This window comes from Danio aesculapii, chromosome 11, assembly GCF_903798145.1.
Source record: "Danio aesculapii chromosome 11, fDanAes4.1, whole genome shotgun sequence".
NCBI classification, from domain to species: Eukaryota; Metazoa; Chordata; class Actinopteri; order Cypriniformes; family Danionidae; genus Danio; species Danio aesculapii.
The window spans coordinates 38,309,577-38,332,211 of record NC_079445.1 but is presented as its reverse complement, the minus strand read 5'-3'; the positions used below and the strand labels follow the sequence as shown (position 1 = coordinate 38,332,211).

General features: G+C 36.6%; 2 protein-coding genes across 3 annotated transcripts; both read left to right on the top strand.

Annotated features, from left to right (window-relative positions):
- Nucleotides 1-163: 163 nt before the first annotated feature.
- Nucleotides 164-11,416, top strand: yod1 (YOD1 deubiquitinase). Its single transcript, XM_056468438.1, has 3 exons — nucleotides 164-208; nucleotides 2,561-2,782; nucleotides 7,005-11,416. Exons 2-3 carry the CDS (start codon nucleotides 2,575-2,577, stop codon nucleotides 7,700-7,702), a joined length of 906 nt encoding a protein of 301 aa, XP_056324413.1. The 5' UTR covers nucleotides 164-208; nucleotides 2,561-2,574; the 3' UTR covers nucleotides 7,703-11,416.
- Nucleotides 11,417-13,931: 2,515 nt separating this feature from the next.
- zgc:158258 (uncharacterized protein LOC791186 homolog) lies at nucleotides 13,932-21,488 on the top strand. Of its 2 annotated transcripts, none has more exons than XM_056468207.1 (4): nucleotides 13,932-13,999; nucleotides 15,160-15,287; nucleotides 16,732-16,933; nucleotides 19,683-21,488. In XM_056468207.1, exons 2-4 carry the CDS (start codon nucleotides 15,183-15,185, stop codon nucleotides 20,762-20,764), a joined length of 1,389 nt encoding a protein of 462 aa, XP_056324182.1. In that variant the 5' UTR covers nucleotides 13,932-13,999; nucleotides 15,160-15,182; the 3' UTR covers nucleotides 20,765-21,488. The 2 variants fall into 2 exon arrangements, with proteins under 2 accessions (XP_056324182.1, XP_056324181.1); XM_056468206.1 differs by having other exon boundaries at nucleotides 13,935-13,999; nucleotides 15,112-15,287.
- The last annotated feature ends 1,147 nt before the right edge of the window (nucleotides 21,489-22,635 follow it).

Sequence of the window (22,635 nt, the reverse complement as noted above, 5' to 3'; positions counted from 1 at the left end):
TGCTACATTACATTAAAAAGTACAATTATTTCATTTAATTTCTTATTAAATATACCAATGATACATCTTGAAATGTAATGTTAACGACCTATTAATATATTAAAATTGAAGCATGGTTTTCATGACGTTGTACACAAGCTGTGTGACGTACCGCGCAGGATTTTGCTTGGTCAGTGTCAATTGTTGTTGTTTAAAGAGGCGCTCGGCGGTGAGTGATTTAGCGATTTTTATTAAATTAAAAATGATATTTCTGTTGATCCCTAAGCGTACACATTTCTAGTGAAAATCTGTTCATTTTAAAACTACTTTATTGTATGTCAGCTGAGCTTTTGTAACGTTATCTGTGGCATGGCTAATAGCTAGCCTAGCTTAGGTTGTTGTCAACATTTGCAGTTATATTATTAAACTCGATCTACATTTACTTAGGGAAGAAGAAAATACGGTTAAAATGATTGCTAATTATATATGAATACTAATTATATATGTATTCGTTGGTTTAGTTTTGTGTTAAGCTCTAGAGAATTTTGTTTTGTAGTTTTTTTTTTCTCAATAGCTCAGCACAATCTACTATCTGTAGTGGCCCTGAAACATGTTTGTTATATTTAAAAAATATTAGAATATATTTGTAACCCATTTAGTCTATTTCTTTCTTTCTTTATGAATTTGATTTATCACCTGCTCATAAACTGTATAAGTAATATTTTTTTGATTATCATCCAATGCTGCTTTACACATTTAAAGGGCACCTATGATGAAAATCAACTTAAGCTGCTTGGAGAGAACTGTGTGTAGGTATAGTGTGTCTACTGTCAAACTGGGGTGATATAAACACAAGTCTTTTTTTTAAATGTACTGACGTTAAAATAGGACCCAAATCCTAGTGATTTTGAGGCCCAACGTGATGTAGGAGTGCCAGGGTTCATACGGTCTTGGAATACCTGGAAAAGTCATGGAGTTTTGACATGGCATTTTCCAGACCTGGAAAAGTTTTGGAAAAACCCACAAAGTTTTGGAAAAGTCATGGAGATTACATTTACATTTAGTGATTTCGCAGACATTATTGTCCAAAGCGACTTAAGCTGTGTTCACACTAGAGAGCTTGTGCTTGCAAAAGTCGTACAGCACAGCGAAAAGGGGCGGGGTTTAACAATATGATTAGACATTAATAAAAGTGAGCGATTGCTCCATATTTTAAATTTCATATTTTAAATTATCACCTGATGTGATTTCGCAGGTGAGAATTCACCAAGCTTGAACTTTCGTATGCAGTGAAATGCAAAACTTGTCGCACGTGCTTGCATTTTTGTTCTGCCGCATTCGCATGCCTATGAATGGAAGTCTGGAGTGAAAAGTGCAGTGTGATCACAGCTTTATAATAGAAGTAGTTTTACCTGCTATTACTAGTTTAACAAACTATTAAAATCCAAAATTAGTTTGACAAATATCTGTATATTGGAATGGAGGTTAGTTGTTTTTACTTCTTTTCTTGGCCAAAACATGCTCTCACATTATTAGTGGTGTGTAAGCATCATCTATTTTACATAAATATGAAAATAAATTGAAACTATTGCATGTTTTATGATATGCAGTAATAAATGTAAACATTGCTTATGATTTACCATGTATTTGTAGACATTACATGAAACATTAGGTGATGAAAATTGACTTGAAAGTCCTGGAAAAGCCATGGAGTTCTTGTAGTAAAAATGTGCATGAACCCTAGAGTGCGGTTTTCTCCACCTACCGAATTGATTGAAGGGAACCATGTTTCTATAACTACATGTATACACATGTCCACAGAGCATTTTTTTGCAAATAAACTGGGATTAAAATATCGGTTTCAACTCTCTGTGATTTTTTATAAGTTTTATAAATTTAAAACGTTTTTAAAACAGCCTGTTTGTAATAAAGACAGTAAAATCGACATCTAATTCTTAACCGCTATAATCACCACGGCCACATGGTGCCAGTAAATGCTAATGTGTGTGTACTGCAAATGGGTTTTTTATCTGGTTAAATAAAGAAACATATATAAAGACAGTAAAATCGTCATCTAATTCTTAACCGCTATAATCACCACAGCCGCACGGCACCAGTAAACGCTAATATGTGTGTGTGTGTGTGTACTGCAAACGGCATTTGTGTGTGACTCATCATTTCAGAAAGGCTTGAATAAACTGCACCACAAATACATCAAATAAACTTACTTGGTATTTTTGACTAATAAGCTGGATTTCAGCTTCATCTCAGTCCGTCTCTGTCACTGTGCTGGTTCTCTAGTGTAACGCATAAGAAGCAGACACGCACACAGGAACGGTGGGTGGGAGGAAGCAGCTCATTTTCATGGGCAGATTTTGGAGGCTATAGTAAATAATCTGATGGATATTTTAAACTGAAACTACACAGACACGTTCTGGAGACACCAAAGGCGTATCTTACATGTTGGAAAAGGAGTAAAATAGGTGCCCTTTAAATAATCTAGATTTCAGCATTTGCGCTGTTTGAATGTTGTTCATCAAATAAACTTGATTCTGAATCTTGAATCTGTTTTGTGTTTCAGTGAACAGGTACAGGATGCTGCGTCTACGTTGCAAAGCTAAGAATGGGACCCATCTGATGCAGGGCCTTACACACCAATCTTGTGTTCAGGAACTTAAAGATAAGATCGAGGAGCTGACAGGGATACCATGTGATGTACAGAAGATCATGGTCGGCTATCCACCATCCAGCCTGGATCTACGCAACGGTGAAGCCCACCTCAAAGACTACCCTATCAAATCAGGTTTGACTTTGCTTTGCACAGCATAATCACTACACTTGATGTATTTCAGTAGTCTTAAAGTCCTGGAGGGCCGCAGCTCTGCATAGTTTAGCTCCAACCACCTCCAACTCACACCTTCTTAATAGTCTCCAGTAGTCTTGAACACCTTGATTATTTGGATCAGCTGTGTTTCTTTAGCGTTGGAGCAAAACTGTGCAGAGCTGTGGCCCTCCAGGAATCCAGTTTGAGACCTATGATCTATTTGAAATGTGTTAAAGCAGTGTTTCTCAACCATGTTCCTCTGCACATTTTCAATGTCTCCCTAATCAAACCCATCTGATTCAGATCAGTAGCCCATTGGCAGAGACTGGAGACCTGTAATGAGTGTGACAGGCAAAGGAGACATCCAAAACATGCAGTGTTGGTGGTCCTCCAGGAACGTGGTTGAGAAACACTGTGTTAAAGGAATAGTTCTGACAAAAATAAAAATCTGCTGAAGATGTAACCACTCTAAAGCCATCCATATAAGTAATGTTTACTCATCAGGAGAACATTAAAGAGGATTTTTAGGCATATAATGCAGTTCAACATCTACTGGCACTTTGAGAGTCAAAAAAAACATTTTAAATCTAAATTTATATCCATTTATGGCGGAGAATCTATTAGTGAGCAAATGAGAAACTTTTCTAAATATGTTCCAATGAAAGACAAAAGCAAATACACGGGTCAAAGACATTTTGGTGTTTGTTCGCATCAAAATAAATTTACCAAATGATTTATTATACACCCTGGCCATGCACGATCTCGTCTGAGTGGGCAGTACGGTGGCGCAGTGGGTAGCACAATCACCTCACAGAATGAGGTCGCTGGTTTAAGCCCTGGCTGGATCAGTTGGCATTTCTGTACGGAGTTTGCATGTTCTCCCCGTGTTGGCGTGGGTTTCCTCCGGGTGCTCTGGTTTCCAAAGACATGTGGTGTAGGTGAATTGGGTAGGCTAAATTATCCGTAGTGTATGAGTGTAATTGAGTGTGTGTGGATGTTTTCCAGTGATGAGTTGCGGCTTAGTTGCGGATGAGTTGGAAGGGCATCCGCTGCGTAAAACATATGCTGGATAAGTTGGTTCATTCCGCTGTGGCGACCCTGGATTAATGAAGGGACTAAGATGAAACGAAAATGAATGAATGATTTCTTCTACATAGCAAGTGTCTAATTTAATGCTTGGTGTCGTTGAATGTTGTTTTCATTTAATGATAACATTTTAAAAATTAAAAAATGTAAAACTATGAATGAAATAATAATAATCTCTTTCTTCAGTTTACCAAATAAATGCAAAAATTCATGCTAAAAATGAAACAATGGACATATTCTGATCTGTTCTTATTAAAATATATACTAGGGCTGCTCGATTATGGGAAAAATCATAATCACGATTATTTTGGTCTTAATTGTAATCACGATTATTCAAAACGATTATTAGTTGAAGTCAAAATTATTCGCTCTTCTGTGAATTTTTTTTATATATAAATATTTCCCAAATGATGTTTAACAGAGAAATTTTTCACAGTATTTCCTATAATATTTTTTCTTCTAGGGAAAGTCGTATTTGTTTTATTTCGGCTAGAATAAAAGCAGGTTTAAATATTTTGAAACCTATTTTAATAGCTCAATATTATTATCCCATTTAAGCAACATATATTTTTGATTGTTTGCAGAAGAAACTACTGTTATACAAAGCCTTTGAATCGCACTTTAAGATGAATACTAGTATCTTGAAAATATCTAGTAAAATATAATGTACTGTCATCATAGCAGGAATAAATCAGTTATTAGAAAGGAGTTATTAAATCTGTTATGTTTGAACTGTGCTTTAAGCATCTTCACTGTAAGAAAAAAACTTTAGCTACAAAAGTCTTTCAGTGAGGGATTTTCTCCTTTTGTTGTTTGATTAATTATAAAAACAGGCGGCAGCAGGAATATTGTGTGCTGTCACTTTAAGAATAGTGCAGCTCTGGTATGGTTTCTCTTTCACATGTCTTTTGATTCTCAATTGTTTGCTTATTACACAAATGAGGGTTAATATGAATAATCACCAAACACCGCGCTGTGACACAAATGTGTATGTATTTGACCATTAAAGCGCTCACATTAAGATCGCGTTAGATGTGTGTGCTCTGCTCGTCTCCGAGCCTGTCCGAGGCTAAACGTGGTCCGCACACACACAACAGCATGCGATCTCTTTCGTGCTTTTAAAAATATGAATGATTCGAACGTGCATCAATGAATGAAGCGCATCCCATGCTGCAAACGATACATTACAGTACATGCTTTGTCATTTTTACGTGGAACTGAGCTTTGCGGAGCAACAAATGGAAAGGGGGCGGTACATGCTGCAATAATCGTTTACCTCAATTAATGGTTTTTCATAATCGTTAGAAGCCAAAATCGAAACCGGATTTTCGATTAATTGCACAGCCCTAATATATACAATAATTGTTCTGTAAATCAAGATTAAAATAGATAATCATAATTATTTTTTTGCTCAGAACAAAATATTTAACCTGAAATGTTCTAATATACAGAGAGGTAAAGCTGTCTTACACTTATTTTATTGGTTGAACTATTACTTTAATTCTGTGTTAAAGGGATAGTTCACCCAAAAATCAATTACTCACCCTTGACCTGTTCTAAACCAGAGTTTTTTTCATTCTGTTAAACACAAAAGAAGCTAGTTTTTATACTATGACATTCATACTAGGAAAAACAAACACTATATAAGTCAATAGCCGCATTTCCACTATCGGGCCAGTGCGAGCCAGGGCTTTAATCGGGCCAGGCCGGGCCAATAGCCCGGGAGGTTGAGAAATGAGGCCGAAATCATGTCGTGTTTCCACTGTCGGGCTAGTTGCTCGCAGCGCGTCACGCAAACACCGCCCCCAGAACGTCCCCCGAATCAAACGTCACACAACCCGCCCACTTCAGCGGGAACAAAAAAACTCAAATTATAACCACAAACACAACCTGGCATCACTACGAGAGCTGGAAGATGGAGAACACCGAAGCGATTGTTTTTTTACTGTTTGTGGTCTGTTGGTGTAAGGCCAGACAGCGATCCCTGGATAAGGACATTCAAGTTCGGCGGCATTTACTTCGAACACAGATATTCTTTTTTTCTTCTTCTTAGTGAGTTGATCAAGCGCGATAGCAAAACAAATGTAAGGGAAGAAAGCATCTTGTCTCCTCTTTACCTGACAGGAAAACTCCGCCTTTGTACGTAACCCCGCCCCGAAGCCCCAGTTGGCCCTCCTTGGCCCAAGGTATTCGGCGGGCCGAAAAAGGCCGGACGCTGGCCCCAAGGAAGCCCCGCTTTGGTCCGATTACGCCCCGGAAGTGATAGTGGAAACGCGACTGGCCTTGGCTCGCCCTGGCTCGCTCGCTTTAGGCGCGATAGTGGAAACGCGGCTAATGGCTACAGGTTTCCAACATTCTTAGAATTATCTTCTTTTTGTGACAAAACAAATGAACTTAATCTGGTTTGTAACGAGTGAAGGATGTGCAAATGATTACAGAATTTTCATTTTGGGGTAAACTATCCATTATTAAAGCCGTTCATTTTAGGCTCGATTTAGATTTTGGCTTTCAGCGATTATGAAAAACATTAATCAAGATAAAACGATTATTGCGTCTTATCTTACACCCTTTTCCAGCAGTCGGTATTTGTTCCTCTGCAAAGCTCAGTTTCACATGAAAATTAGTAAACGCTTGTACTGTAATGTGACATTTGCAGCATGAAATGTGCTTTATTTCTGAATGTGTATTGGATTTATTCATGTTTTTAAAAGCTTGAAAGAGAACGCATGCTGTTGTGTATGCGCGCTCAGCCTCAGAGACAAACAGAACACGCATGTAGTCATTTTAAGGTGATCAAATACATGCACAAATGTGGCGCTTGGTGATTAACCCTCGTTTGTTATGAAGCAATAACTGAACATATAGACTTAAGGATGAAATGGCATGTGAAAAGGAAAACATAAACAGATCTGCATGGCTTTTAAAGTGACAGTACACTATATTCCTTCTCCAAAACCTTTTGGACATACAGCCCACTGATAATTATTTAAAACAATCGTGATTACAGGTATGACCAAAGTAATGGTAATCATGATTCTTCCCATAATGGAGCAGCCCAATTCATTTACATTTATTTTTGATCGTTTCCCTCATCAGTTTTTGTTTATTACTCCAGGAGACACGTTGATTGTAGAGGAGGAGAAGAACAAACCCAAACCCCCAGTGCAACCCGCTGTGACCAAAGGGCCCAGCTTTGAAGTGACCCCAGTCGTTGAGCGCCGCGTAGTGCCCGCCGACAACTCCTGTTTGTTTACTAGTGTGAACTATGTAATGGAAGGCGGCGTGTACGACCCGGCCTGCACGTCCGAAATGCGTGGTCTCATCGCCCAAATAGTAGCCAGCGACCCCACCGCTTATTCAGAAGCCGTTTTGGGAAAAACCAATGAAGAATACTGCGCGTGGATCCGTCGAGATGACACGTGGGGAGGGGCCATTGAAGTTTCCATCCTCTCCAAGTTCTACCAATGTGAAATCTGCGTCGTGGACACTCAAACGGTACGCGTGGATCGATTCGGCGAGGATGCTGGGTACACCAAGCGAGTGCTGCTTATTTATGACGGGATTCATTACGATCCGCTTCAGAAGGTGTTGCCTGGTTCTGATGTCCCTGCACAGACTGTGTTCTCCACCATAGATGATGTTATTTTAGCTCAAGCGCTGGAACTAGCAGACGAAGCACGGAGGAAACGTCAGTTTACAGATGTAAACCGGTTTGCTTTGCGCTGTATGGTGTGCCAGACTGGCCTGGTAGGGCAGAAGGAGGCGAGGGAACATGCTAAGGAGACAGGCCACACCAATTTTGGAGAGGTGTGATCTCGGTTCCATTTTTAAAATCACCGTCACTGCCACGCCACCTGACATGGTACCCGCTCTATCACTGCTGCCTGTTCCAGCTCGGTACAGTCCTCTACCTCACATTGTCTTCAGGAGACTTTCACGTGTCGAGTTACCCAAGAATACAGTGTTCTTTTGGTTTCAGTTTACTCTTGAGAAGTATTCAATTGTGTTTTTTTTTTTTTTTGCCTGACGTGAGGACAAGCCGTCGGTTCAAACCAAAATGTTTAAAAGGGATTTTCCACTACTTTAACCCGTCTTGTTTGTTACGCTGATTACAATACTTGTATTATGCTGACTCGAAACACATCCAGGTCATATTTCCACTCTGAAAAAGAGAGAATTTCTATACTGTTCTGCTAATATCACTACGTTTTCAAGAGAATCTGGCACGCATATACATTCTTCTGCTGTAATTTGATATATTTTTGTATTATTTCTACATTACAGGTTTGCTTTATTTTGATTTGTTTGATTGCAATGATTATTAATTGTAAGCTAAAACTTGCTGAATTACATTTTAAAGGGATAGTTCAGCCTGTAATGACAGTGAACTCACTATTTACTCACACCAGTTTCTTTCTTTTGTTGAACACAAAAGAAGATATTTTGAAAAGCTGAAAACAGGTAACCATTGACTTCCATAGTAGGAAAAACAAATACAATGGAAGTCAGTGGTTACTGGTTTCCTACCTACTTCAAAATATCTTCTATTGTGTTCAACATATAAACTCAAAGGTTTGAAAGAGTAAAGTAGGAGTAAATAATGACAGATTTTTTGTTTTTGGGTGAAATATCCCTTTAATATTTGTGAAAAATTAGGAAAATAACATATGCTAAATATAAGTGTTAATTCTGGTGTTAAATGTGACCATGACATGTTTTAACCCATGACCTCATGTTAAAAACTTCTAAAACTGACAATATGTATGGCAGAATCGTAGAAATGCTGGATTAAAATCGTCTAGGGGGTTGAATAGAGATCGCGATATTTTTCCGATTAATCGTGCAGCTTTAATTTCTACATTACAGGTTTGCTTTATTTTGATTGCAATGACTTTTAATTGTAAGCTAAAACTTGCTGTATTACATTTTAAAGGGATAGTTCAGCCTGTAATGACAGTGAACTCACTATTTATTCCCCCTTAAGTAGTCCCAAACCTTTGAGTTTCTTTCTTCTGCTGAACACAGTAGAAGATATTTTGAAGAATGCTGAAAACAGGTAACCATTGACTTCCATAGTAGAAAAAACAATGAAAGTCAATGGTTACTGGTTTCCTGCCTACTTCAAAATATCTTCTATTGTTTTCAACATATAAACTCATAAATGTCTGAAACGAGTAAAGTAGGAGTAAATAATGACAGATTTTTTGTTTTTGGGTGAAATATCCCTTTAATATTTGTGAAAAATTAGGAAAATAACATATGCTAAATATAAGTGTTAATTCTGGTGTTAAATGTGACCTAGACATGTTTTAACCCATGACTTCATGTAAAAAAAACTTCTAAACCTGACAATATGTATGGCAGAATCGTAAATGCTGGATTAAAATCGTCTAGGGGGTTGAATCGAGATCGCGATCTTTTTCCGATTAATCGTGCAGCTCTAATTTCTACATTACAGGTTTGCTTTATTTTGATTCATTCGATTGCAATGACTTTTAATTGTAAGTTAAAGCTTGCTGTATTACATTTTAAAGGGATAGTTCAGCCTGTAATGACAGTGAACTCACTATTTATTCCCCCTTAAGTAGTCCCAAACCTTTGAGTTTCTTTCTTCTGCTGAACACAGTAGAAGATATTTTGAAGAATGCTGAAAACAGGTAACCATTGACTTCCAGAGTAGAAAAAACAATGGAAGTCAATGGTTACAGGTTTCCTGCCTACTTCAAAATATCTTCTATTTTGTTCAACATATAAACTCATAAATGTCTGAAACGAGTAAAGTATGAGTAAATAATGACAGATTTTTTGTTTTTGGGTGAAATATCCCTTTAATATTTGTGAAAAATTAGGAAAATAACATATGCTAAATATAAGTGTTAATTCTGGTGTTAAATGTGACCTAGACATGTTTTAACCCATGACCTCATGTAAAAAACTTCTAAAATGGACAATATGTATGGCAGAATCGTAGAAATGCTGGATTAAAATCGTCTAGGGGGTCGAATCGAGATCGCGATCTTTTTCCGATTAATCGTGCAGCTCTAATTTCTACATTACAGGTTTGCTTTATTTTGATTCATTCGATTGCAATGACTTTTAATTGTAAGCTAAAACTTGCTGTATTACATTTTAAAGGGATAGTTTAGCCTGTAATGACAGTGAACTCACTATTTATTCCCCCTTAAGTAGTCCCAAACCTTTGAGTTTCTTTCTTCTGCTGAACACAATAGAAGATATTTTGAAGAATGCTGAAAACAGGTAACCATTGACTTCCATAGTAGAAAAAAAACAATGGAAATAAATGGTTACTTGTTTACTGCGTACTTCAAAATATCTTCTTTTTTTGGTTCAATATATAAACACACAAACGTTTGAAATGAGTAAAGCATGAGTAAATGATCACAGATTTTTCATTTTGGGTGAAATATCCCTTTAATATTTGTGGATAAGTCTTAATTCTGGTGTTAAATGTGACCCAGACATGTTTTTAACCCATGACCTCATGTAAAAAAAACTTAGAACTGACAGTATGGACAATGCTAGCTAAACTATTAGTAGTACTAAACAACTAATGATTTTTAATGAGTGCTAAGCATTAATATTTTGGCATTTTGAGTTGATCGAATCATGTATGGTAATCTCTCCACATACAGTGTGCTTTAGGATGTGGTCAGAGGAGTATTAATAAAGCGCTGGAGCAAAGCTAAAGACATGCCTTTGATGATGACATGATACACATGGCATTAATGTATTTATATTCTATCTGTCTTTGTAAGGTCATAGGCAAAGCTTCTGAACAATCGATGATGGCACTACATGAAGTCTTACGTTCACTGGCTCCATTGTACCTGTTACTTGAATTAGTCAAACGATATGAGTTCTCAATATGGTTTTTCAGGAAGCTAGCTAACTAGAAACCTGTGGGTTTTACAATTGAAGTGGACAACCAATGGTGCTGATAGTAGATTCTCACTGAGTCTGTAGATTTTGTTTCGTTTTTTCTCTGAAGGGCACTTGTGTAATTTTTGCAAACGACCACACAAGATTGTTTTATGCAAAATGTGTTCATTCTTTCTCAAGTGTCTGTGACTTGCTGTTAGCACGAGTGATTGTAGTGAAACTTTAAATGGAGAAATGTGTAATATTGGACTTATTTTCCTGGCATATTACGGAGGAACACGTTTAGCTGTAGAAAAGTATTATAGTATTAGGCTGTGGATGAACCGTAGGGAGAAGACAACTTGTAGGGCCTGAAGATGATGTACATTCTCAGTATTTTCAGTCAGGTACAATCCACAAGGGTGTTTATTCGTTTGCAGCTTTTTTATTTTGGAGAAATTGTGCCATTGCAAGGCCAAAGGACTTTTATTCTCTTTATTTTGCAGTGATTTATTTATTTTTAATTGCCGTGATCAGTGTTTTATCTACACTAAAGTAACTGAGTGAGGAACTGCATGTACAGCACTCATTGCTACAAAGTCACTGGTTATACTGAGTTAATGATAAATAAACTTGAATTGATATATATTTTTTGTGTGTTTGTTTTTCCTGCTATTCAGTTGGTGTTTACTAATATAAGCACTGCTATTACAATTACCAACACTAGTAAATTTAATGCAATTCAGTGAAAGGTTTGATGTAGGAAAACAAAAGTGGAGTTCATAAAGCACTCCACCTCATTGTCAAAAATGTTGTCAGATATTATTAAATGTTTTATCTGACAGTTGCAAGTTATAAACATTTCTAGGCTATTCTAACATTTTTTAAATTAGAATTGCCAAATGTTTTGAATTGTATTTAGCAAAATTTGAGTTATGAACTAGAATTAGAGAAAAGCAAATAAACTCAAAACTGCAATGAGTTAAAGTTGCAGTTCTGAGGACAAAAAGGCAGAATTGCAATACAAAACTACACAAAGCCGGTGTCCTGCAAAGTTTAGGTCCAACCCCAATCAGACACACCTGGGCTAGCTAATCAAGCTCTTACCATGCTTTCTAGAAACGTCCTTGCAGGTTAGAGCAGGACCCTGAACCTCCAGGACAGAGTTTGGACACCCCTGGTCTAAACAATTCCCTCAATTCTTGAAAGTCTTCGGAAAAAAAAAATCAGATTTGCTAAACGGAAATTCAGAAATAAGAGAAATTGCAATTGTGACAAATTCTCTGAATTGCAAAGAAAAAGACAATCATGAGATTTAAATCCTATCAATGAAAACGCCACAGTTGCCTTTGTTATATGGCAAAAGCAAGCTTCTATTTTGACCTTACAAAAATTAACTATGGTTTTACTATAGTAAAAGTGTAGTAATAATGTTTTTTATTATGTGTGTTTGTTCACTGTGTTTTATAACACTGTACACTCACCGGCCACTTTATTAGGTACACCTGTCCAACTGCTTGTTAACGCAAATTTCTAATCAGCCAATCACAATGCAGCAACTCAATGTATTTAGGCATGTAGACATGTTCATTATGATCTGCTGCAGATCAAACCGAGCTTCAGAATCGGGAAGGAAGGTGATTAAAGTGACTTTGAACATGGCATGGTGGTTGGTGCCAGACGGGCTGGTCTGAGTATTTCAGAAACTGCTGATTTGCTGGGATTTTCACGCACTACCATCTCTAGGGTTTACAGAGAATGGTCCAAAAAGAAAAAATATCCAGTGAGCGGCAGCTCTGTGGGCACAAATACCTAGTTGATGGTCAGAGGAGAATGCCCAGACTGGTTCAAGCTGATAGAAAGGCAACAGTAACACAAATAACCACTTGTCCATCCCTTTATGACCACAGTGCACCCATCTTCTGATGGATATTTCCAGCAGGATAACACGCCATGTCATAAAGCGCGAATCATCTCAGACTAATTTCTTGAACTTGACAATGAGTTTGCTGTACTCAAATGGCCACTAAAGTCACCATGGCTCAATCCAATAGAGCACCTTTGGGATGTGGTGGAACAGGAGATTCGTATCATGGATGTGCAGCTGATAAATCTGCAGCAACTGCATGAGGCTATCATGTCAATATGGACCAAAATCTCTAAAAAGCTTTAGTATCTTGTTAAATCTGTGCCACGAAGGATTAAGGCAGTTCCGAACGCAAAAGGGGTCCAATCTGGTGGTACTAGTAAGGTGTACGTAATAAAGTGGCCAGTGAGCGTATATGTAGTATACGTTGTGCAGTAAGCTTTTAACAAATGATAATCAATAATTAGTGCTGCAAAACCATTGTTAATCTGTGACTACCTTGGTTACTACATAAACCAAATAATTATTATTTTTGGTTTGTTTTATTTGAAAGAAACCATGTTTAATTTTCGCAGAGTTGTTCTTACTAACAGCATAAAAACTAGTTGGTTTTAAGAAACTAATGGTCACACTTTCACTTGCTTTAATGTTTCATTAGTAAATGTATTTATGTACTAACATGAACTAATCATGAATAATACTAATCATAGTTTAACATTTACTCATTTCCAAATTCATGCCTGTTAATGCACTGTGAGTGGACATGAACTAACAATGAACAATTGTATTTTCATTAACTGACATGATCAAATACTGTAATAAATGTATTGTTCATTCGTGTTAATAAATGGATTAACTAACATTAACTATTACAACCTTATTGTAAAGTGTTACCAAACAATTGTTAATACCGACTGTGGTGTGAAAACATAATGAATCCTAGTCGGTAAACCAGGATCAAATCAGTTGCAGTTGACGGGGATTAAACTAATGTTATTTTAAGAAACCTTTAATAACGCGATTAACTAGGATTTCCTGTTGATCCTCCTGACACTTTGTGTCATCGTGTGTTTGTTAATACTGTCGTGTAAACGTAAGTCGTAGGTGTATACTCACTACTCTCAGCTCCGTTTCCCCTCACTTTAAACGTTAGTTTGATTTTTGAGGCGTTTGTTTATATTCTCCACATTCACCGCGACGTTCTCTGATTGGCTGCTGCAGCGAAGAAACGCAAATGATTGGTCGAAGATTCCCCTATTTACAGTACTGGACTCCACACTGTAACACTCACAGCACTGACGCTGAGACTGTAGAGGCACGTGAACCTGCTGAGGTGCCATCTAATAACTCCTTCTGCCCACAAGGTAAGCTTTTATTACGATAAGCTTTTATTATAATATTTTCTATTCATGTCTACATGTGAATAATATACGTTTTAAAATTAAAGTAATGAGCAAATTATTAAAATAGCGTACAGTTCTAACCAGAGAATAAGTGAGTAAAGAGTAAGCAATTGTAAAGCAAGCAAGCAATTGTAAATAATGTGATGAAATGCCTCGTTTAAAATCAGATTTAATTCAAACACTCACTCTTTTACACCATTTAACAACATAACTAAAAATTAAACACTAAACATTTTAATTTCAAGTAGTTTGACACTGAAAGCTTCACACACCCTTTGGACAGATAACATAGTTAAGGGAACTTTGTTATGTAATCTAGGTCATAAATTCAGAATAAACTCATAAACCTTTTAAATATTCATTGTTGTTTTGATTATATCATATAAAGTTATGAATTCTCTAGAACTAAATGTGTTTAAGAGCCAATGTGAATAACACTAATATAATACAAAAGGCCAGTGGGTTTATTATGTCTGTAAAAATGGACCTTGCTTTCACTGTCATTGCGATATGGTTTACTGATTACAGTTTATTTATTACAGACCTTGTGAACACTCCTAATCTGAATACAATGCAACTGCTTCTCTTTTTCTATCTGCAAAAAAAACCTGTTTGCTGTTATATTTGCATATCACATACGTCGTCATTGAATGAGAAATACAAGTGTTATCAACATTTACGTCATATTCAAATTTACAACACTGCGAACTGTGAATTTTATGACTACTCATAAAATAGAAAAGCATATTGATTTACTGATCTTTCATAAACCTGTATGAGTCGATGCATCAACTAAATATTAAAGAATAATTTCTGATGCGAAACATTTTTTGTGCATGCAACCTAACTATATTTAGCCTTGTGTATTTTGAGCTGAAGGTCAAAGCTTAATTTTGGTAAAAATAACTATTTGCTGTGCAGCTATTCATATAAAATTGCTTGCGGTTTTAAATTGATGTACTTTCAGTTTAAAATTGTCTATAATTGCTCTAAAATTTCCACTGTTATTACTAAAATGACTTGGATGCATATCAAGATGCTCAATTAGATTTTTTTGTATTCTGCTTTTAAAGGAAATGCAGTTTCATCAGCACTACTAAAGAGCTTTGAATTCATATCAGGGTGGAGGCTTTCTGCAATTGCAATGCCGATAAGTGACATGCGGCAAGATGGCAATGGCCTCGACACAATGGGCGAGATTGACAGTAATGGCAGCTGTGATAGCGTGGTCAGCTTCAACTCATGCTTTGTAAGAAATACCTTTATTTTATAAGTAAGCATTGAAAGTTCTGTCATTTATGACTGTCGTTTATTCTGTGACTGTCAAAATACGATATTTCGATACTTTTTTGTCCATACAAAAAGTGCCCTTTCAAGAATGATAACTGTAATGGCAATTTCCATTCACATTGATTCATGATATTGTTTTGTTTAGTATAAGTATCAATGCAGTTACATAGACCACTGATTTAGGAGGATTCTGATTGGCTGTCAATCTGATTGTTGTTCATCATGTGGACATCATGTGTTTCTCTTTATCACTAGAAACAATGGTGTGAATAGTATCATTTTACAACTCCCCGAGAATAAACAGTTGAGTTTTACCTTTTCAGTTTAACTCCGAGTCTGGCAAGAGCACATTTAGCTTAGCATAGATCATTGAATCAGATTAGACCATTAGCATCTCGCTAATATCAAAAATCATAAAGAATGTTTTCATAATTTTACTATTTAAAGCTTGACTCTTCTGTAGTTAAGTCAGTATAAAACTAATGGAAAAGGAAAAGTTTATATGTTTATATGGTTAAAAACTATACTGTCATGCTGGTGTAATAGTCAGAGAACTTTGCTGACCTACCATGGCTGCAGCAGGCGCAATAATATTAGTACAATGGTCTTAGTACACAATGTAACTACAGAGGGCCAAGCAATTTTTTTTGTTTTGAGCGAGATGCTAATGGTCTAATCCAATTCAATGAATTATGCTAAGCTAAGCTAAAAATGCTCCCGAGATCGACTGAATGTACTTTCTTGTAATGCTATTATTTGTTTCTGTCTGTATTCCCTTAATGGTGTGTAATATTGCACTTGTGTATGTGTGTGTTTATATATATATATGAATGATCAATGATCAATAAAAACGGCTGCATGGTGGCTCAGTGGTTAGCACTGTCACCTCATAGCAAGAAGGTCGCTGGTTCGAGTCCTGGCTGGACCAGTTGGCATTTCTGTGAGGATGTATGTTGCATGATCTCTTTGTGTTGGTGTGGGTTTCCTCTGGGTGCCCTGGTTTCCCCCACAGTCCAAAGACATGCGCTGTAAGTGAATTGAATGAACTTAATTGGCCATAGTGTATGAGTGTGTGTGAATGTGAGAGTGTATAGGTGTTTCCCAGTACTGGGTTGCAGCTGTAAGGGCATCCGCTGCATAAAACATATGCTGAAATAGTTGGCGGTTCATTTCCATGTGGCGACCCCTGATAAATAAGGGACTAAGGCAAAAGTAAATGAATGAATGAATTACCGCCAGACCCGGAGATCGACTGAATGGATTCAATAATTGTAAAACTCAACTATTTAACTTTGGCTTTCATTTCATGTACATTGTTGTGCTCTGAAGAAATCAATCTTACAGGTTGTGACCTAAATATAAATGAGTGAAAGCTTACCCATTCACAACGATTTCTGTTTCAGAGTGATGAAAGCCTAGAGTATCTTTCCGCTGAGGAGAAGGCTTGTCTCATGTACCTAGAGGAGACTATTCAGTCATTGGATACAGAGGATGACAGTGGTCTGTCTAATGACGAATCCCTTCAGTTGCCAGAACGAGGAAACGTAGCTAACAAAGCGGCCCACCTCTCTGCATCAATAACACTCAACAAGCTCCCTAGTCAAGGTGTGCTGGAGCTCCTTTACTACGTCTAGCTCTTAACTATTGCTAATAGGTACAGAAGTCCTTAGAAGCCATGCATTATTATATTTTTCAGGATCATGACTTAATGTTTTCTCGTTATCTCGTGCAGATTGAACTCGTGCAGATGATGCCCCTTCATCATACACAATCGTTAAGTTACATGCGGAAGATTCTGGGCCCTATCATACACCCGGCGCAATAAGATGCAAGACATGTTTGGCAGGATTTGTTGCCATATTCAGACCAGTGCAACCCTAATTTTTATGTTTTGCACCACGTTGTTTAAATAGCAAATCCATTTGAGCCACTGTGTGGACTCATGGGTGTGCTGGTCTAATAGAGGTGTGTTAAGGCGCATTGTTGGCGCGTTGTTAATTTGAAGAACTAAAATAGACAGCGCCATTGACCGACTAAAAGCAGGTCGAAAGTCCAGCACAGAGCATGTTAGTTATGCGCCTATGTGGGTTCAAAGCTAAGACATTGCTTAATATACACAGGATGTACAGCAATACACAAATATCTTTACAAATGAAAAAAATGAAAAGGATTAAAATGTTACAAAAATTATTATTTTCTATATAAATATAAAAACCACTGCCTCCATGCCTCATCTCCGGGGCTTTTTTCAGTTTATTCATGACAATTTGCATTTGTATAATGTTGTTATTATTATTATTAGCAGTATTATTTATTATATGCAAATTTAAATTTGCTTTAATAAAAACAAGCTTAGATTTGTCCACCTCTCGGGTTTTGGAGATGTATGCATCATCATATAGGGCATAAGAATAGGATGTGTGTTTGGATATAACATGGATATAAACACTTTGTTATTATTGTTTATTTATTTATTTATTTTCTGGAAATTAGAGCTGAATTTAGAAATATTTTTGAAACAAATCTTTGCACTTAACAAACGAAATTAATTATGTAGGCTAATGGATGTCTTCAGTGAAGCGAGTACAACAATGTTTCCTTATTCATGAAAGTAAAGGAGTAAAGTAAAGAGAAAAGTAAAGAGGCAGAATGGAGGAGGCTCATTGTTTATCCTCTCGCTGCAGATGGTCTGTTTAACTGTTTTCTTGCTAGTGAAGCGTTCAGTTTGTCCACTTACAAAGTCCACCATGTAAATAGCAAATGAGCCATGGCGCGATGCTACTGACTCTTAAAGGGAATGGGAGATGAGACTCTGATTGGTTTAATGCACGTAATGCTCAAAACACACCCATAACTCATTAAAAGAATAAACACAACCCTGTTAGACCATGTGCCAGAGCGCAGAGCGTATTTTTCCGTCCTTAAAATAGCAAAAGTGGATTCGGACACGCCCTTAATGCTTTTGCGTCATGCGCTTTAGACTTTGTGCCTAGATTGTTAAAATAGAGCCCTCTGTTTTAAAGGCAGGAGCGTAGCCTATATCTGAAAATTTTTGGTGGCCCGGTCATACATTGGACAGGTATAAATAATAGTAATAATTAATACATGAATAAAAACAAAAAAAGTAAGTCATGATCACAAGAAAACATTTTTTTGTTATGTTGAGATCATGAGAAAATAAAAGTTTTGATCACAAGAAAACGGGTTATGTCGAGATCATGAGAAAAAAAAAAAAAGAAAAATATGTGAATGCATGGCCTCTTGGGTCTTCCATAAATAAAACTTCTGGGCTGGGTGAACTGACAAAAATCTCATATCATATTATAAGTCATCTCATATCCTGATAATGATATAAGACTTTATTTAATTATTTAATTATAGTATTCGTTTTGTAAATTCAATCAATTGATAATTTATCTATATTGACCACATGTAAAACACTATTTCTTTTTAACATTTTAAAGGATATACTCAAAAATGTACTCATTCATATGTGATCATATTTAGGGCCAGTTTTTAGGGGAGTATTTATAAATTACCCATGTCTTGAAGTAGTTCAGTATTTTGTAATTTACTTTCTATGTGCAATTTGATTGGACATGAATCACAGAACTGATTTTTTTACTCAGCCAATCCCCATAAACAAGAACAAAATAAAGTAGTGACTGCAGGTTGAAGGAAAATAGTGGAGTAAAAGTACCGATACTGTCCTAAAAATGTACTCAAGGGAAAGGAAACGTACACATTTTTAAATTACTTAGTAAATTACAATTCCTGAGAAAAACTACTCAATTACAGTAGTTGGAGTATTTGTAACTCATTACTTTACACCACTGTTTAAGTCAAATGTTTGATTCAAAATGTAGAAATAATAAATATAACACACTTTCACTGAATAAAAGGCAAAATGTAAACATTGTACTTTCAAGGTTTGCAACACTTTCTCATGACGCTGTTATTCTTGTTTTTTGTCTGCATCCCCGTAATGGCGTGTACTATTGCGCTCATATAAATGATGAAAAAATATTATCATAAACAATGTATTTCGTGACATCATGAAATAAATGATGGGGTGTCCAAACTCAGTCCTGGAGGGCCACTGTCCTGCATAGTTTAGCTCCAACATCCTTCAACACACCTGCATGGAAGTTTTAGTATACCTAGAAAGAGCTTGATTAGCTGGTTCAGGTGTGTTTAATTGGCGTTGGAACTAAAATATGCAGGACACCAGTCCTCCAGGACCAAGTTTGGACACCCATGATATATAATTATATGAAATGATATATATCTTTATATATGGTCATATTGCACAGCCCTATCTTATAGTGCCCTAATTCCTTTTTCTTTGTTGTAGATATGCCCAAAAGCCAATCTGAAGGTCTATATTCATCTGGCAGCTTCGAGCAAAATTCAGAAATTCTGAATTATATGGTTCCTACACCGTTTGTCCTCGCAAACCATAATTCAAAATTCCAAACCAGACATGGTTTAGCTGCGTCCCAGAAAAACACAGCATCCAAAGTGACATCTGAATCTGCTCAGATCCACCAAGAAGCTCCACGAGTTCCCCCGGAGGTCAACGTGGTTGTGATACCACCTCCGCGTAAAACCAAAAGTAGTAAAGAAACGAAAAAGGAGCAACAGAAAAATGTGCAATCAGAGAATGTGGCGCACAGAGGACCGCTTTCCTATGAAGCTCTGGTGCAGCTGCGCAAGAGTGCGTCCATGAGGAAAACCAATGCAAGTGAAGCTAATTATTCTACAAATAAAGATCTTAATGAGAAATCCCAAACCATTTCCCAGATTTCCAAACCTGCTCCTCCACCAGTAGCTCCTAAACCTAAAAAGAAACTAAACCAAGAAGGAGCATCTGGAACCCATAAGGACTCCTCCATCCCTTACTCAGGAGATAAATTAATGAATCCAGAGAAAGTAAGAGTGGAGGCTCTTTGCAAGTTGGGTCTTCTTAAGGAAGATGCAAAGATCTGCAAACAGCTAAAGCAATCTCAATCTCAATCCAAACCAGCAAACCAGACCTCAAGTGAACATCTTGCATACAGTATCCCAGCAAGACCTGAAGAACAAATAAATCAGTCAGTTCAAAGATGCAGTCCGCTCCACCAGAGGTCTGTGAGTGATCTTTTCACATCATCCTCCCATACACAACATGCCAATATGACGGCAAAATCTGCCACTTTGGAACGCACTGGAATGGGACTGTCGGAATCAAACACCAATGCAGTTTCTCAGAGCCACAGGCCACGCTCTTCTACAATAGCAACCAATAAAGACACGCAAATGGATGCAAATGAATCAACACCCAGAAAACCATTCAATATATTGTCGTCTCGTACAAAAGTTTTCAGTGTGCCGGTTCCCAGCATCGGAAAAGATCGGAGAGAGGCATTACGAAAACTAGGATTGTTGAAAAACTGAGATTTGTTCAGTTTTTGTACGTTTTTTTTTTTTTCCCAGGTCAAAATCGATGCTCCATTTCACAAGAATCTTATAATCTTATCAGTCATTTATTACCACTATTTGTTTTACAGCTTTCTTCCGAAGACAACAATAGCTTCAAAAGAAACCGTCAAGCCTACTCAGGTTTTGAAGTGGAGATAAAGGTTAGCATTGTGATTTTCGCTAGCTGGATTTTCATCACCTTGTTAATAGGCAAATTGAAAGTATCGCATGAGAAACAAGTGATGGAAATGACAAATTTTTCATTAAAAATCCTTAAATCACAAATAAGTTTTTATGCTCTCTTGAGGTGGTTTGGACTTGTTTTTTGGTTTCACGAAAAAGGATTAATGTAAATGGAAACGCAATTGCAGACTAAACTTGTAGCGGACATAGACCTGTCACGATATAAATTTTCTGTTGTACGATATATTGCATCAAAATATATTGCGATGGAATCAGAATGTGAAAACGCCTATCATAAATAAATAATAATAAATGTTAACAAAAAAAATGCAAGGTAAAAAGTAAAAGGCTGTGATAACTGCTAACAGACCTGTTTTCAGTTGTCAGGCACCCACATGAAAATATAACAAAGAAATTTATAGTAAATACTATACTAGTGTTTTTTTTAACCATACTGACAACTCCAAGATAGAAATGTTGCACAATAAGCTAAAATGTTGCTAGAATTGGTTTTTATGTTTGGGCGATATATATATATATATATATATATATATATATATATATATATATATATATATATATATATATATATATATATATATATATATATATATGTATAGCATAACTAAAAATGATTAAGGTCATGTCCATGTGTTGTGCGATAAGTCGATATATTGATTATTGTGACAGGCCTAAGTGGACATTATATGAGACCAATCGTTATGCTTACCTTGTTTACTGTTGGTTACTAGGTTACCAATACTACAGTGATCTGCTCTAACAACTTAATAGAAACACACATTTGGGATTTCTTAAAAAAAAAAAAAAAAAACTTTGGTGGAAAAAAAAAAAACATTTAGCAGGTTTTAAAAATGAAGTCGCCGCATATTAGCTTAAACATTGCTGTGATTTTTGGATGTTTGTTGGACAAATTATTTTTGCGATTGTCTTTCAATAGCAATGGCCACAGGAACTTTTCCCTTCACTTTTAACACAGTATGACAAGTTACTTTATTTTGATGACTTTCTGCTTTGAGGGATCCATCTTAAGGGCCAATGGGTTGATGGATTGGTATGGTTATAAATCTAAATAGTATAAAAGTTGTGGTCACAATAGCGTAATTAAGGATTTCACAAGAAAAAACGGTCTATTGTCATGCATTCTAGTCACTTTCAAATCATGCAGCTTTATATTGGTGAAGGAGGCAGAATGTTTTCAGCATTCATGCGAAACTCCTGATTCTTGTTTAACTGGACTTTGACCATGATATTTAACAATGGTTAATGCGAACGCACCTTGAAACCAGCATGCCTTTGCCTAATTCAGGGCTGAAGATTAGGAGGATATTTACTTTTCCAGGTGATATTGGAAAATGAAAATGGAAGGCATTTGACATCATTACCTTCACTTGTTTCAAACCCTCATGAGTTTCTTTTGTCTGTTAAACATAAAGCGAGATATTTTGAAGCATGTTGGAAACCTGTAACCATTGACTTGCACATACTACCATGGAAGTCAATGGTTACAGGTTTTCAGCTTTCTTCTATTGTGCTCAACAGATTTGGAAGTAATGCACTACCTGACAAAAGTCTTGTCGTTGATCTCAGTAGTAAGAGCAACAAATAATAACCTGACTTTTAGTTGATCATTTGGAAAAGTGGCA

Bases quoted from the DNA above. Each gene is read 5' to 3' on its own strand.
- yod1 (XM_056468438.1), top strand. From the start codon at position 2,575: ATGCTGCGTCTACGTTGCAAAGCTAAGAATGGGACCCATCTGATGCAG. The intron at 2,783-7,004 runs GTTTGACTTTGC...TTATTACTCCAG, and splicing joins AGACTACCCTATCAAATCAG to GAGACACGTTGATTGTAGAG.
- zgc:158258 (XM_056468207.1), top strand. From the start codon at position 15,183: ATGCCGATAAGTGACATGCGGCAAGATGGCAATGGCCTCGACACAATG. The intron at 15,288-16,731 runs GTAAGAAATACC...TTTCTGTTTCAG, and splicing joins TCAGCTTCAACTCATGCTTT to AGTGATGAAAGCCTAGAGTA. The intron at 16,934-19,682 runs GTGTGCTGGAGC...TCTTTGTTGTAG, and splicing joins CAACAAGCTCCCTAGTCAAG to ATATGCCCAAAAGCCAATCT.